Source organism: Colobus angolensis, unplaced genomic scaffold (assembly GCF_000951035.1).
Source record: "Colobus angolensis palliatus isolate OR3802 unplaced genomic scaffold, Cang.pa_1.0 Scaffold30, whole genome shotgun sequence".
NCBI lineage: Eukaryota > Metazoa > Chordata > Mammalia > Primates > Cercopithecidae > Colobus > Colobus angolensis.
Genome location: NW_012116266.1, coordinates 2,007,334 through 2,025,100, shown reverse-complemented (window position 1 = coordinate 2,025,100; position 17,767 = coordinate 2,007,334). Strand labels below are relative to the sequence as shown.

Here is a 17,767-nt window from a genome sequence, read left to right as displayed (position 1 = left end):
CCTAGGTTTTCTTCTAGGGTTTTTATGGTTTTAGGTCTAGATGTTACCAGTTTTACATGCACTCAGCTGTGTGTGTGTGTGTGTGTGTGCGCGTGTGTGTGCGTGTGTGTGTGTGTATGTATTTATTTGCTAAGCCTATTCTCCAGCAGAAACATCAAGATAGAAAATTAGGCCATAGATTCAGTAATTTACATGATACTTGAAGAAGACTGTTGCATGCATCCATGTAGGTCACACACTTGAATGTTACTCCGGAGGTATTCACAGTAAGAATGGCCCTTCATGCAGAGATCTGACTCTGCCATTTGCTCCTTCCTTCTTCATCCTCTACTCGCCTCCCTAACCCCCAGCCTTTACTCTGAACTGCAGAACTAAGACACATGAGTAGGGAGGGAGATCAAAAAACAAAACTTGCTTTCTTCATAGTTCACACCAAACTATTAAAAGAAAGGTAGAAGTCTTAATTCTTTTAATACAGTTGTGCAACTGCATTTTGTCATCACACCAAGAAGCCTTTGAGCCTGGACTCCATTTCACTTCAAATTGGGCAAGGTGATTTGATCAACAAGGGCAGAGAAGGCCCTGCACACTTGCTGAGCTCCACTGTACAGGTCCATGTTTACTGAAGACTCTGGGCCTGAAATCAACAAACAGAAGAGTCTTTTAGAAGAACATACCTGTAGGTTCTCATGAAGATCTTGATAAAGCTCTCACATGGAGAAGAAACAGAATCCATTTTTCCTCAGTTCTTGAGGACAATGCCCTTAAGTTAGCTAGCAAATAAGATGGCTATTATTTACCATGATCATTACTACGAATTCAGCCAGGAATAAGTTCTTAAGAAGCACTTTCCCACAGCTCCTTGCACAAATTGGAGTTGCCAGAAAGCCCACTATTGAGCAGTGGCTCCAAAACTCTGGTGTATATAAAAATCACCTGGAGAGTGTTAAAACAGATTGCTGGATCTCACCTACAGAGTTCAGATTCTGTTCAGGTGGAACGGAGGCTGAGCATTTATATTTATTAAGTTCCCAGGTAATATTGATGCGGCTAGTCCGGACACCACATTTTGAGAAGCAGTACTCTATAGTTACCTGGTTGATTAATGGTTTGAGTGGACCCTGTGATCTGTCGTAATAGAGATTGTGGTGTAGAAAGATCTATGATTTGGCAGATATCAACTAAAATTTTGGTATGCATAATCTTTAACTTAAAGAGTTCTGTTTTTAGGAATTGATCTTACAAACATATTTACATTTGCGCATAAAGATACATGTTATAAGGATACACACCCAAGTATTTTTGTGATAAAAATTGGAAGCAACTTAATTATATACCAACAAATAAATTACCGTGCATTTCTACCCTGGTATATTATGCAGCGTTTTAAAAAATGACTTGCTCAATGTCTAAGAAGAAAGCAAAATCATAATACCATCTCACTTATGTTGAAAAAGTAGAGACATACATATGTGCATAGAAAACAGTTTGAAGGAAACTCACTAAACTGTTAATAGTGGTTATCTCTGAAAAACAGGTGGGAGAGAGGGAAGACCGTGATGAGGAATTCATTTTTTTAAAAATCTGTGCACTTTGCATTTTAATTTACAATAAACATGCAATATTACATTATTTGTGTAATTAATAAAAGTAAGCTCACAGGAAATGAAAACATGGGGAGATTTATTTCATTAGTTGTTTACTTTTTAGCTACATAATTATATTGTGGGTCCATCTGTGCTGTTTTTTGTTGAACATAAGGCTAGAAGGTTCATGCATTTTTTATCCCACTTATTCTCCAATATCACTCTAGAGGACCTTTACTAAATAATATTTTATTGTCTAACTAACAAACCTTGTCCAGAGGCAAACTTATTTTAAGACATTGTTTCTCGGGCCACAGTGATAAAAACTTAAAATACAGCAATAAATAAGTAGGAAAGCCATAATTAACCTCACATACTGTAATTTTTCTTATTGTTATTCATTGTTTTCTTTTTCAGCTCTAGTCCCTCGAAATACTAAAAATACCCAAAGATATTCACCTAACACCTAGCATGTTGCTTGGCATATACTTGGAATTAAATAAATGTAAGGACTGAATTAATATAGCACATAGGTAGAGATCTAATGAGATGTTAGATGGAATACTTGTGAAATTGGCTGTCCAGAGAAAATCACAATGATGAAATAATTCACTTAAATGTAATTAGAAGTCTATCTAGTCTTTGAATAAATCAGGGATGTGAGAGTAGACTACAAGAATGATAGATGTAGAAATGAAAAAGTATTAGGTTTTCAGTCTATGTTCACTCTTCTGGGCAACTGAAATACTGAGCCCATATCTTATTTACGATAATTAATTAAGCAAGCCAATATGTATTGAATAGCTACTCTGTACTAAGACCTTTCCCTTGAGCTCCAGATTGTACATGTTGATTGCCTCTGTGATGTCTGCATTTGGATGTCTCTCAGGCAATTCACAATATGTTCAAAACAGAACTCTTGATTTGCCAACCGCATAACAGTTTTCCCAACTTTCCCCATTGCAGTAAGTGTATCATCACTCATTCAGGGCAACACCTTCATCTTTTGGCTAGACTACAGTAGGCTTTTACCTGGTCTCTTCGCTCACCCCTTACCTTTCTCTAAGTCACTCTCCACACAATGCCAGAACATTTTAAAAATAGAAACATACCCCACTTCAAAATAAATGCCCAGTGCCAAGCACAGTGCTCAGCACATAACAAATGCTCAATTAATAGTTGTTGAATGAATGAGTTAGTGATTGAATGGTGAACCAACTAGACTTTTTTTCTGCCTTCATGGAGCTTAAATGCTGGAAATCTATCTTTTCCCATTAATTACTTCTGTGTATATCTGTATATCTATCTATCTATCTATCTATCTATGAAGCAATGAATATAGTTAATCCTCGAACAACATGAATTTGAACTGTGTGAGTCCACTAATTTGTGGATTTTCTTCCACTTCTGCCACACCTGAGAAAGCAAGAGCAACCTCTCCTCTAACTCCTTTTCAGCCTACTCAACGTGAAGATAATGAATAGTAAATATATTTTCTCTTCCTTATGATTTCGTTAATAACATTTTCTTTTTTCTAGCTTACTTTATTGTAAGAATGCAATATCCGATACAAATAACATACAAAATACTTGTCAATCAACTGTTTATTTTACTGGTAAGGCTTCTTCTGTTCAACAGCAGGCTATTAGTAGGTACATTTTAGAGGAGTCAAGAGTTACGTGCTGATTTTGGCAGCATGGAGGACCAGTGCCCCTAACTTTTACATTGTTCAAGGGTCAACTGTGTATCCATTACTATTCCAGTAAACACTTCTAGGATTCCCAGGCAACATTTGAGATTACCTTCTAAACAAATGAGATACAAGTAAAGCATTCTCCTGAGCTTGGTCATTTCCTTAGAATTTGCTAAATTTGAAGTTTTAATTTCTGATTACTTAATACTTTTGAGTGATGGTTCTAGATGGGGAAGAAAGGAACAGGAATAAACCTCCTGCTCCCCATCCTTAACCATGCTTTTGTACATATAAGATCATGGCATATGCAAATAAAGACTGTTTTACTTGTTCCTTTCTGATTGGGATGCCTTTTCTTTCTTTTTCTTGTCTAATTACTCTGGCTAGGACTTGCAGTACTATGTTGAATACATGTAGTGAAAATAGGCATCCTTGCTTTGTTCCTGATCTTAAAGAAAAAAACTTCAGCTTTTCATCTTTAAGAAAAAGGAATATGATGTTAGCTGTGGGCTTTTCATATTTAGACTTTATTATGTTGAGGTAGTTTCCTTCTATTCCTAGTTTGTTGAGAGTTTCTCATGAGAGTATATTGAATTCTGTAAAATGCTTTTTTCCTGTATCTATTGTGATGATTGTGTGATTTCTTTTTTTTTTTTTTTTTGAGACAGAGTCTCGCTCTGTTGCCTAGGCTGGAGTGCAATGGTGTGATCTTAGCTCACTGTAACTTTGAACTCCTGGGCTCAAGTGATTCTCTTGTCTCAGTCTCTTGAGTAGCTAGAATTATAGGCATGTTTCACCATGCCCAACTAAATTTTCTTTTTCTTTGAGATAGGGTCTTGCTCTGTCACCCAAGCTGCAGTGCAGTGGTGCAATCACCAGCTCACTGCGGCCTTGATCTTCCAGGCTCAAGCCATCCTCCTGCTTCAGCCTCTTGAGTTAGCTGGGACTGCAGGCATGTACCAACACATCCAGCTAATTAAACAAACGTTTGGTTTTTTTTTTTTTTTTGTAGAGATAGGGTCTTGACAAGTTGCTCAGGCTGATCTCAAACTCCTGGCCTTAATTGGTCCCCCCACTTCAGCCTCCAAAAGCACTAGGATTATAGGCATGAGCCTCTTCACCTGGCCATTGATTTATTCTTTGACCCATTGATTGTTCAAGAATGTGTTGTGTAGTTTCAACATCTGTATACATTTTAAAATTTTTCCTTCTGCTATTAATTTCTAGTTTTATTTCACTGTGGTTGGAAAAGATATTTGGTATGATTTCAATCTTCTCAAATTTGATAAGACTTGCTTTATGCATTAACTTATGATCTATCCCAGAAAATGTTCCACGTTTGCTGGAGAAGAATGTATATTCTGCACTATTGGGTGAAATAGTCTTTGTATGTCTCTCAGGTCTATCTATTTGGTTTACTGTGTTGTTCAAGTCTACTATTTCCTTATTGATTTTCTGTCTGGAGGTTCTCTTCATTATTGAAAATGGATTATTGAAGTCCCCTATGATTATTATATCACTGTCTATTTCTCCCTTCTGTTATGTCAATGATTGCTTACATATTTAGGTGCTCTGATGTTTGGTGTATATATTATTATAATTATTGTATCTTCTGGGTAAATTGACCCTTTTATCATTTTATAATGACTTCTTTGTCACTTGTGTGAGTTTTTGACCTAAAGTCTATTTTGTCTCATACAACTATAGCCATCCCTGCCATTTCTTGAATACTATTTACATAAAATATCTTTTCCCATACCTTCATTTTCGGCCTTTGTGTCCTTAAATCTGAAGTGAGTCTTCTGTAGACAGCATACAGTTGGGTTGTTTTCTTCAATCCATTCAGCAACTGTATGTATATCTTTTGATTGGAGGCTTCAATCCATTTATATTTAATAATTATTGATAGGGGAGAACAATTTTGCCATTTTGAGAGTTGCTTTTTGTCTTTTAGTTGTATTGCCCCTCTTCTCCTACTTTGCTGTCTTCATTTTTTTATATTATTTAATTCATTTTTTTCTTTTGTGCGTCTTTGACAGCTATTATATTTGCACTTACTATGAGGCTTATATAAAACATCTTACAGTAATAACAGCCTATTTTGGCTGATAATAACTTCACTTCAATTACATTAAAAAAGTTTTCACTTTTAGTCCCCATACACTTTTCTAAATAGTCTTTTTTTTTTTTTTTTGAGATGGAGTTTCACTCTGGTTGCCCAGGTTGGAGTGCAATGGCATGATCTTGGCTCACTGCAACCTCCGCCTCCTGGGTTCAAGTGATTCTCCTGCATCAGCCTCCTGAGTAGCTGGGATTATAGGCGCATACCACAATGCCTGGCTAATTTTGCATTTTTAGTAGAGACAGGGTTTCTACATGTTGGTCAGGCTGGTCTTGAACTCCCAATCTCAGGTGATCCGCCCACCTAGGCCTCCCAAAGTGCTGGGATTATAGGCATGAACCATCTCACCCAGCCATCCCCATACACTTTTCTTTTTGGTTGGTTTGTTTTTGTTTTATTCACCGTTTTGCTGTTGTTTTCATTTTAGAGATGGGATCTTGTTGTCTTGCCCAGAATGGAGTGCGGTGGTGTGATTAGCTCATTGTAACCTCAAACACCAAGGCTCAAGTGATCCTCCCTCCTCAGCCTCCTGAGTAGATATGACTATAGGCATGCATCTCCACACCACACATCTTTACAACAATTTTTTTATAAAGATGTGGTCTCACTACGTTTCTCAGGCTGGTCTTGAACTACTAGCTTCAAGCAATTCCCTGACTCAGCCTCTTAAAGTGCTGGGATTACAGATATGAGCCACCACATCCAGCCCCCATTTTGTTATTGACATCACAATTTACATATTTTTGTATTGTATATTAATTAACATATTTTAATGTTATTTTTAATACTTGAGTCTTTTAACTTTTATATTAAAATTATTTAAATACCACTGTTTTCATATTATAGTATTCTGTATTTGCCTGTATATATTTACCTTTGCTAATTAGTTTTTAGATATAGTATTTTTGATTGATAGTCTATTTCTTCTTTCAGCACTTTGCATATATTATCCCATTTCTGTGAGGTTTCTGATGTAAAAACTGTTATAATCTTATAAGGGTTTCTTTCTACATGGTAAGTCACTTTTCTCTTGCCACTTTCAAAATTCTCTTTTGTGTTTGATTTTTGACAATTTGATTATAATGTGTCTCAGTGTTGAAGTCTTTCAGTTCATCTAATTCAGGGTCTGTTAGGATTCTTGGATCTGGATATCCATTTTCTTTCCCAAATTTGAGAAGTTTTTGCCCTTGTTTATTTGAAGAAGCTTTCTGACCCTTTCTTTCTCCTCTGCTTCTACAACTCCCATATTACAAATATTGGTCAGCTTAATAGCATCCTATATGTCCCTTAAACTTTCATCACTCTTTCTTCTTTTTTCCCCTCTCATCGGATAATTTCAAATGGTCTGTCTTTGGGTTTGCTGATTTTTCTGCTTGATCTAGTCTGCTGTTGAACACGTCTATTGAAATTTTTAGTTCAGTTATTATATTCTTCAGCTCCAAGACTATTGTTTGGTTCTTTTAAAAATTTCTCTCTTTGTTGAAATTACAATTTCATTTATGCATTATTCTCCTGAGCTCATTGAGCATTTTTATGATGGTTGTTTTGAATTTTCTGTCAGGTAATTCAAATATTACTATTTCATAAGGGTCCATTTTGGAGCTCTGTCTTACTTCTTTGTTGGACTATGTTTCTCTGTTACTTCTTCTTCTTTACTCTTTATGTTGGTATCTGTGCAATAGAAAAAATAACTATCTCTCTTAGTCTTCAAGACTGGCCTCATACAGAAGAAGACCCTCAGCAATCAGCCTGGTCAGAGATTCTCGGGGGCTCTTCAAACCTTCATATAGTCCCAGCTGCCTTTTGTTTTTAAGCATCTCTCAGGCATCTAGAATATGATGGGTCTTGTCAGTAATTTGAGACAGGTTAGACAGAAGCCCAGTCCCTTGGACATGCCCCAGAAGAGTTAGAAAGTTGGATGAAGGGTCCAATTGTTTCCACCCCAAAGTGAGAAGCTGGGATATGGGTTTTATTTTACTGTTTGCTTTGCATTGAGCCTTTTGGAAAAAATATGGTAAGTGTTTTCATGCTAGTCCAAGATACCATCTTTGTTCTCAAACCATGCCCTCCTAATATCATCACTCTACACCTCTGTCTTGACTTCTCATCACTGAAATCTACAGTGGCAAATGAATAGTAAAAAAGGATGGTAAAAGAAGCTAGAAAAATAACTTAGTAGATGTATGCAAGAAATTTTACTATCAAATGGAAAAAAAAGTTTAATAATACAGTAAAACAAGAGGACTGTCTTTTTTTTTTTTTTTTTGCCACAACAGAGGCAAGGAACAGCAGACAATTTTCCAAATTTATTTTTTACTGCAATTTTTAGGCATATTATTCACTACTAATTTTCAATCCAAGTTTGGAATTTAAAGAGGTTTGTGGAACTTCTACGCAACTTTCTCTTTTTCATGAAGCTCTCATAGTCTCTCTGTTTTTTTTGTTTTTCTTGTTTTTTGACAGAGTCTCTGTCGCCCAGGCTGGAGTGCAGTGGCATGATCTCGGCTCACTACAAGCTCCGCCTCCTGGGTTCACGCCATTCTCCTGCTTCAGCTTCCTGAGCAGGCTCCAGCCGCCAGGCTTGACTAATATTTTTGTATTTTTTTAATAGAGAGGGGTTTCACCTTGTTAGCCAGGATGGTCTCGATCTCCTGACCTCGTGATCCACCTGCCTCGGCCTCCCAAAGTGTTGGGATTACAGGTGTGAGCCACCACGCCTGGCCCAACAATTCTCAAAAAAAAAAAAAAAAAAAACCCTGGATCAGTAGAGTGATTAGAAACTTCTTGTCATTATCTGATGCATCCATGATAGAGACAGAGGCAATTGAAAATACTTTGATTTTGCTTGTTTCACTTTCCACATCTTCATCCATGTGGTTATCATAGTTCTGGCTCTGATTAAGTTTTGTATACTTCTGGTAAGTATGCATAGATTATGTTTAAATTATAAAGCGTATTTTAATAATCCACATTGCCAATGACTAAGTGAAGTTTGAAAATAGGATCATATTCAATATCAAAATTAATAATGATATAAACATAATTAGAAATAATTGGGTGAGGGGTGATATATAATGCAAAACAGTAGCCATGAAGATTAATATAGTTTCTCATGTTTAAATGCCTCAAGGTAATAAGACTGATATAAAAGAAGTGAAAGTGAAATTTTAAATCTCAACAATTAGTATTTGTTGTATTACTATTCAAGAAATCTTATTTTTTTCTGTACTTGCAAAGTATAGAATATTATAATAAAAAGAGATATGTACCATTCTACTCATATCATAAGCACATTTGTATAATAAAGCATACTTCCTGCAGAAACATCTCAATGGTTCTATTGAGATTGTGAGTGAAAGCATTAAGGAAATATTTTGAGACTTCTAAAAATATTTTCTACAAGATTTGATAATGTTAATTGCATATTTATACATTATTGCATCAACTGAATTTAGAAGTATACTTCACCTTTTTATAATTTTCCTTTTAATGATATAATGACGTGTATATATCTCTCTCTCTCTTGAAAAGGTCACTTGGAATATGAGTTAATCTTTTAGCTTTAAGTATTAAACTGCACAAGTATTGGGAAAGTGCCTTCCAAATATGTGTAGCAGACCTAGCCTATGAACAATCTAAAATGTGCAATACACACCAACATGGCACATGTATACATATGTAACAAACCTGCACATTGTGCACATGTACCCTAGAACTTAAAGTATAATAAAAATAAAATAAAATAAAATAAAATAAAATGTGCAAAACAGCCACTACATCTGTGACTGCTGACCCACACAACATCGTAGAAATTATCAGCTTTCTCCAGCTCATTTAGAGAAACAAAAATAAAAAATAAAAACATTAATATGCTAAAGACTAAAAAACTTTTCTATAAAGTGCAAACTTTTGTTGAAATTTTTCTAAAACGGTCAAGTGGATATTGACTTTGCTTTGAATACTCGTCATGACCCCAAAAATGTTTAGATGGAAATGCAGTGGGTGGAATTTTGCATCAGCTTAAGAATCAGGCACAAGGAGTTCCCATCCCTTGCCTTTTGAACATACTTCTGGCATCTTTCTGAACTTGTTTTTGTTAATACAAAGATTATAACTCCAATTCAATTTACTGTAGAGCATTTTAGAATCACCAAATAATTAGTTTATTGACTTGGTTCTACCAAGTTCTATGTAAAGCTGACATTATTATGTACTCAGTTTATAGCCCTCCAACAGCCATGGGCTGAAATGTGCCCTGCTCCTACCCCAAATTTATATATTGAAGCCCTGACTAACCCCCAGTGCCTCAGAATGTGACTATATTTGGAGATAGGGTCTTTAAAGAGATAATTAAGTTAAAATGAGGTTGCTAGGATGGGCCCTAATCCAATATAACTGGCGTTCTTATAAAAAGAAAAAATTTGGACATAGACATAGACATACATAGAAGGAAGGCCATATAAAGGCATGGGGGAAGACAGCCATCTGCAAGCTCAGGAGAGAAGTCTCAGAAGAAACCAACACTGCTGACACCCTGATCTTGGACTTCTGGCCTCCAGGACTGTGAGAAAATATATTTTGGTTCTTCATTTAAGCCACGGAATCTGCGTTACTGTGTTATAGCAGCCCCAGCAAACTAATACACCAACTCAGAAATATTTTCAGAAGGCCTCCTCTGATGCATAAACACATAAGTATTTTATCCTCATTTTATCACAAGTCTGTAGATGATCACTCCAACATAAGACACCTTAGGCTTTCTTAGAAAGAAATTTATATATAGTTGACGCTTGAACAATACAGGTTTGAACTGTATGGGTTCAAATCCACTTATATGTGAATTTTCTTCTGCCTCTGCCACTCCTGGGACAGCAAGACCAACTCCTCCTCCTCCCTTTTCTCCTCCTCAGCCTACTCAACATGAAAATAATGAGGATGAAGACCTTTATAAAGATCCACTTCCATTTAAATATATTTATCTTTCTATGATTTTGAAAACATTTTCTTTTTTCTAGCTTTATTATAACCATATATAATACATATGACATATAATATGTGTGTTAACCATTTATGTTCATTGGTAAGGCTTCCAGTCAACAGTAGGCTATTAATAAAGTTTTGGGGAGTAAAAGTTACATGCAAATTTTCAACTGTGCAGGGGGACAGCACCCCTAATCCCTGCATTGTTCAAGAATCAACAGTGTGTGTGTGTGTGTGTACAAATACTTCCTGACTTATGATGGATTGACTTACCATTTTTTTAATTTTAAGATGGTGCAAAAGTGATATGTGTTTAGTAGGAAATAATACTTCGAAGTTTGAATTTTGATCATTTCCCAGGCTGGCAATACATGGTATCTTGTGAAGTTGGGCAGCAGCAGTGAGCCACAGCTCCCAGTCAGCCACGTAATCACAAGAGTAAATGACCGGTAGTGTACTCCACAGTGTATTATACTTAATGACTTAAATGATATATTCAACACTTTATTATAAAGTAGGCTTTGTGTTTGATGATTTTGTCCAAGTGTAGGCGAATGTACATGTTCTGAGCACATTTAAGGTAGGCTAGATTAAGCTAGAATGTTTGGTAGGTTAGGTATACTGTATGCATTTTCTACCTAACAATATTTTCAATTTACGTTGGGTTTATCAAGATGTAACCCTGTTGTAAACTGAGAAGGATCTCTCTCTATATATGTAAAGATAACAAAATACCCTAATGAGAAATAAGACAACAGCATTCCAAAACAGAAGCAATAATTATAGTAAAGAAGGATCTTTTTTAAAGCCTTCAAAATTTAGCAATGAATCATAGCTTATGAAGAAGATAATAATGATGATACTACTTATAATATAGAAATCGTAATCAATTCTCTTCTAGAAAGAGAGTTACAATATTATCCCTATTTTTAAATGGTGACATAGGCTGCCCAGGTATATATGATTTAGGGATACTGATAATAATAACAATATTTTATAATAAAATAATAAGCATTTACTGAATGCTCACTATATGCCAGGTTCTATACTAAAGTCTTATATGGTTTATCACTTTTAATACTCACAACAGCACCATGAATTAGGTAATCCTAAAAATCAAGTTCAGAGATGCTACTGATAACCAATAGATTCAGAGCACTCCTACATACTAGATGAACTGGAGCTGTTGGGCTGTTATAAAATCAAGTTTTTTAAAAGGCAGCTTGAATCCTTGGCCATCACGATGTCTATGGATTGTGTAAGCCTTACCTGATGGCATTTCTAAATTGAAGGCATCCATAAGTTTTGACAATAGTTCTTGCAGTTCCTCTTCCTCCAGCTCATCCTTTCTCTCCTTGATGTTACCTGCCTCTTTCTTTTCCATGGCTGCCAGAGCAGGACTGCTCCTTTCAGCAGGAATCATTTTGGAGGTGTTCTGCTTCAGTCCCTCCTGACAACTGGGTAGGGTGCTAATGACTTTCCTCGGCATCTTTTGCATTTGGCTTTGTGCCCTGGTGCTGTGCAAAATGGTCTCTGGTGATTCTGGATTTCGCAGAGCATGCTCTGCATTTGTGTGACTTCTGTGACTTCTGTCAACCTCATCAGGGTTAGGAAGAGGTTCCCATCTTGAAGCATCTTCAGTGGCATTCTTGAACTGCAAATAATCCCCTCCCTTTGGAATCTTTACAGTTGAAGAATGGCCAAACTTGGTCCCCACACTTTGAAAGGAAGAAGATGAAGGACGGGGTGGCTGCAACTTTACCTGGGGAAACAAAACTTTATTTATGAAGAAATTAACGTTTATCTTACTTTTTCATAAATGCATTACATTTCAACATTCCAACAGAACATTCTAATGCAAGACTTTTCTTTCTCTTTTGTAAATATATTATCATTACTATTAATTTTAATTTATTCTGCTAATTCTATGTCAACCTAAAACTCTCTACAAGAGTTGGAACAGCTCAGGTTCTAAAATAACAGAGGGAATAATTACAAGAAATTTAGGAAAATCCTGGGTTCTAAAAAGCCCAGGTTCTAAAAAATACCATAAGGAATTTCTGAAAACATAAGCATATGTTAAATTGGCAGATAAAAATTATTACAATAAAGCATTTTATAATAGTCTTTCTGGTAGGTGTGTTGTGAGGGGCTTCAGAGTAGGCCACAGGGAGAAAATTCAGGGACGTGCTCCACTTGAAGCACAGTTCTCAATGTGTGGCCCACAGACCCTAGGAGATCCCCAAGACCCTTCTAGGGTTTGTGATGTCAAAATTATGTTCATAAGGATACTTAGATGTTATTTGTTTATTGTATTGACATGTGCACTAATGATGCAAAATCAGTAAGTAAAGCTGTTGGTGCTTTAGTATGAATCAAGGCAGTGTCACCAAACAGTGCTAATAATCAAAGTATTCTTCACCCTCATACACTAGCAGTGAAAAAAAAAAAAAAAAAAGCCAGTTCTGCTTAAGAACGCCTTTGATGGAATAGAAAAATTCTTAGTTTTAAAAATACTAACACATGTCTTTTAAACATTATGTGTGACGAAGTGGGAAGTGTGCATAAGACACTTCTGCTGTGTACTGAAATAAGAAAGGATTGCCTCTTGTGTCAAAGAAAGGCTGACAGACTATGGTTATTCAGACTTGGGTATTTGTCAAACAGTTTCTCAAAAATGAACAAAGCGAGAATGTCTCCGTAAGGAAAACAATTAACAGTATTTGCTGTCAGTTATTACAGTTAAGGCTGGGCACAGTGGCTCACGTCTGTAATTCCAGCACTTTGGGAGGTGGAGGTGGGAGGATTGCTTGAGGCCAGGAGTTCAAGACCAGTCTGGACAACATAGTGAGACCCCCCTCTCTACAAAAATAAATAAATAAAAATTAGCTGGGTGTGCTGGCATGAGCCTGAGATCCTAGCTAGCCACAAGGTTGAGGCGGAAGGATTGCTTGAGCCCCAGGAGTTCGAGGCTGCAGTGAGCTATGATCCTGCCACTGCACTCCAGCCTGGATGACAGAGCAAGACCCTGTCTAAAATGTATATTTACATACATAATAAACAGGCTTTCAAACAAAAATTAGAATTTTGGAAAACTTGCATCCTACCACTATGAGCTTTATAGCTTTCCAATTCTTGCGCAATTTTTTAGTGAGATTGGTAGTGACATTAATGAACGTGAATTGTTTAGATCCTGTATAATAAAATGGATGAGCATTACGACATTCAGCATAGCTCAGTGAACCAATATTTTCCAAATGATCAGTGTATAATGTTACACAATCACGCATGCTAGAAGACCCACTCAGAGACCGTGTAAGAACATTGGATTTTAATGAAACAGTGTGACATAAATATGGTTTCAGATTAAAGTCTCCTTTAAGAAGCTGTCATAAATCATGTCTTGGTGTAGTATTAAAGAGAAGTATGCCTCGGTATCTGAAAGGCTATTAATATAGTTCTCTCTTTTTCAACTGCAAATCTGGGTGAGGCCTGATTTCTTCAGATACTTCAACTGAAACACATTGCAGCAGATTGATTGCTGAAGTGGTTACAAAAATTCAGCTGTCTTTTATTAAGCCAGATATTTAAAGAGATTTGTGAAAAATATAAAGCAGTGCCACTCTTCTAAGGTTTTTAGAAAAACATATTGTTTAAAAATGTTATCTGTATATTTAATGGGTTTATCATTTTTATGTTTTTGTTAGTGAATACATTTTAACTTCTCAGTTTTAATTTGCATTAATTTTATTATTTAATTTATTTAACAACTCAGTTTTGATTTTCAGTAATTTTATTATGTATTTTATTATTAATTTAATTTTCATTAATTCATTTTCATTTTGTTTCTGTGGTTATAACAATCGATATCAATACAAACAGATATAACCACAGAACCAAAATCCTCTCCGGATTCTCAAATAATTTTAAGAATGTACAGGGATCCTGAGATCAAAAGGTTAAAAAAACCGATGCTATAAAGAATCACTTTGCCCCAAAGTCTATAGTTTATAAATATTACAGATCCTGTTGTCTTTCAATGGCACTACCTTCATGGAGGGATAGGATATAGCCTGGATGGGGAAGTGAGAGGTCAGGATACGGGGAGAAGAGGCTGATCAAAGTAAGGTGGGAAGCTCCTCCCTTGGCTGAAGGACTCAAGGTTAGACTTCAGGCGGTCCAGATGGCCAGTGTCTCTCACATTTTATACCTGTAGGTCCCGTCTTATCTGCTGGAGCTTGCTCCATAGACTATCCTGGTTGGTTTTGAGTTTGTAGGTCTTTGTTTCAAATCGGCAACTTCTTTCTTCCTGGGAGGTGTATATAGCTTGCAACTTGTCTTTGTATTGGTTTAACTGTTTTTTAAGGAGCCTGAAAAGAGAATAGATTTGAGTGGTTTGGAAGGGCAAGAGGCCACCACACTAATTAGAGCCCTGGTAAGATGTATTCCAGTCCTTTTTGTGGAAAAAGATGCTGGAAAACCCGGTGTCTCAACTGTGTGTTTTTTTGTTTGTTTGTTTGTTTGCTTGTTTTTTCAGGTGGAGCCTCACTCTGTCACCCAGGCTGGAGAATGCAGTGGCGCGATCTTGGTTCACTGCAACCTCTGCCTCTTGGGTTCAAGTGATTCTCCTGCCTCAGCCTCCTGAGTAGCTGGGATTACAGGCACCTGCCACCATGCCCGGCTATTGGGAAACCCTGTGCCTCAACTGTTATCTCACATTGATCAATATTGTTGACACTGTTTGTTCACCGTGTGCAGCTGCCTTTGTGTGTATTATGGATATGATTCCACTAAGCATTCCACTGGCTTTAGAAGTATTTCAGAAAACTCACCAGGCATATTATAGATTCCTTTGACAGCTTGCCTCTACTGGTTACTTAAATAGGAATATTGACTTTATACATTATCCTTTTGTCTAGAAAAACTCCATTCAGAATGGTAGTACATCTGTCATGGCTAAACACTAACACTTCACCAGGAACACAGGGGAGGAAGAATACTGCAATTCATGGATTATAGGTCTGCTTTGGCTTCTCTTTTTGTCTAGTTGTTCATTGGTTTAAGAACGAACTAAGAAGCTGGGTGCACTCACTCGTGTGTGTGTGTGTGTGTGTGTGTGTGTGTGTGTGTGTGTGTGTATGTTATCTTAGTGCTTTAGGAGGCCAAGTTGGGGTATCCCTTGAGGCCAGGAAATTGAGACCAGCCTGGGCAACATAGCATAGCAAGACCTCATCTACAAACACACACACACACACACACAAATTAGCTGAGTGTGGTGGCACCTGTAGTCACAGCTACTTGGAAGGCTAAGGCAGGAGGATCACTTGAGCCCAGGAGTTAGAGGTTACAGTGAGCTATAACTGCACCACTGCTCTCCAGCCTGGCTGACAGAGCAAGACGCTGTCTCTAAAAAAATATGAACCCAGTCGTCAGGGTAATCAGGGCAATTCTTTAAAACAAAAGGCAGGCTATGTTGCTCTTCTGCTCAGAATCCACCAGGGGCTCCCTCTTCACTTAGAGTAAACAGAAGTCCTTACAGAGGTGGACAAGCCCCACAAAGATGGCACAGACGCCCCCTTCCCTCTCTGAACTCATCTCTTGCTTTCCGGCTTATTCACTGCCCTGTGGCCATATGGAGCTCCTGGCTCCTTTTTGAACACCCCAGGCCTGTTCCCCACTTAGAGTCTGCTCTTCCGCTCCCTCTGCCTGGACGCTCTTTCTTCTCCAGGTCATTGCTCAGTTCCCTCCCCCACCTTCTTCAAGTCTTTGCTCACAAGGCGTCTTTTCAGTGAGGTATTCTCTGACTGCCCTATTTGAATACACAAACGACAACCCCAACCTCTCCTCCAGCATGGCCAAACTCTTCCCTTCTTTATTTGTCTCTGTGGCATTCTGCCATGTCTAATTACTACAAAGCCTGAAGAGTCCAGCCTTCAAACTTCTAGGCAGCCATACACTGTGACATACTACAGGCTTTACTTATTATTTTACTTATATATTACCTACTCTACTCCCTACTTAATTGCTTATTGTCTTTTTATTCTGGCAACTTTGCGTGTGTGTGTGTGTGTTGCCATGTCTTCTGCACCAGGCCTAAAATAGTTCCTGTCATATAGTAGGTTTACAACTAAAATTGTCTAAATAAAGTAGTTTTATTTGATCACTGCTGTTAGCATATTTGTGGAATTTGTGGAAATTGGCTGTCTAGTATGAAATCCAACATGTCTCAGTGTTAGAACCTGCAAAATTCCTAATTGCATAGAGCTTGGGGAGGTCTTGAAAGTTAGTTTGGGCTCCCATGCAAAGCAGGCATCTCTGAAAGATAGCCCTCTAACTTCCAGACAGTCATACTCAGGTGAAACAGGAGTCTGACTCTAAAATCCTTGCTCGTAATTGGAGTTTCAGGTATATCTTTATGTGGGTTTCTCAGAAAGGAGTCAGCCCAGGGGTTTTACACAGCCAGCAACAAAGAAACATTCTCAGACAGCCTGTCTAGACGGTGTTCTCTGGACCCAAAGTGTTGTGCTTATTATGACCACTAATGATGTCAGGCTCTCTCTTTTCCTGATGTCCACCACCCATGTCCGCTTCCTCCTCTCTGGCCCATCCACCAGGCCTGGACAACTAGAAGACATGCATTCCTATCCTTCCACAATCCAGGTGGAAGAAGGTGGGAGTCTGCCAGAAATCCAGTGCTTTTCTCCTTCTGCATCTTTTTAAAGAAGAGATGCTTACGGGTTGTTTCTAGTAAATACAATTCACATGGTGCCAATATCTTCCGCAACTGGGAGCCCAGGACTTTCCAGGCAATTATCTACTCATAACAAACAGTTCAGGTTATCTAAGACATAATTCCTTTCAAACAATTTGAAATCTGCCTTTCTATACTTTTTACATGTATTTCTGCTTTCTGGTGGGGGCTAAGCAGCTTGAATCTCCCATGTATTACTGTTCAAATGGAACACAAATACTCCCTAGGCAAGCTAATCATGCCCAAGGCAGTGAAATGTTACTTACTTTGGCCACTACTGATGTGGTTTGGCTGTGTCCCCACCCAAATTTCATCTTGAATTGTAATCCCCATAATCTCCACGTGTCAAGGGCAGGACCAGGTGGAGGTAATTAAATCATGAGGGCGGTCTCCCCCATGCTGTTCTTATGATAGTGAGTGAGTCTCACGAGACCTGATGGTTTTATAAGCATCTGGCACTTCCCCGGCTTGCACTCACTCTGTTCTGCCACCCTGTGAAGAAGGTGCTTGCTTCCCCTTTGCCTTCCACCGTGATTGTAAGTTTCCTGAGGCCTCTCTAGCAATGCGGAACTGTGAGTCCATTAAACCTCTTTGCTTTATAAATTACCCAGTCTCAGGTATTTCTTCATAGCAGT

At 37.6% G+C, this 17,767-nt stretch overlaps 1 protein-coding gene across 1 annotated transcript in view; it reads right to left on the bottom strand.

The window, feature by feature from the left end:
• Positions 1 to 533: 533 nt before the first annotated feature.
• The window catches only part of DYTN (dystrotelin), a 68,148-nt gene continuing 50,914 nt past the window's right edge, over positions 534 to 17,767 (bottom strand). Inside the window, exons 10-12 of the mRNA XM_011949858.1 lie at positions 14,592 to 14,751; positions 11,651 to 12,143; positions 534 to 637 (exon numbers count right to left, since the gene is read on the bottom strand). Of these exons, the coding sequence (XP_011805248.1) occupies positions 534 to 637; positions 11,651 to 12,143; positions 14,592 to 14,751 (757 nt within the window). The remainder of the gene's footprint in view (positions 638 to 11,650; positions 12,144 to 14,591; positions 14,752 to 17,767) is intronic.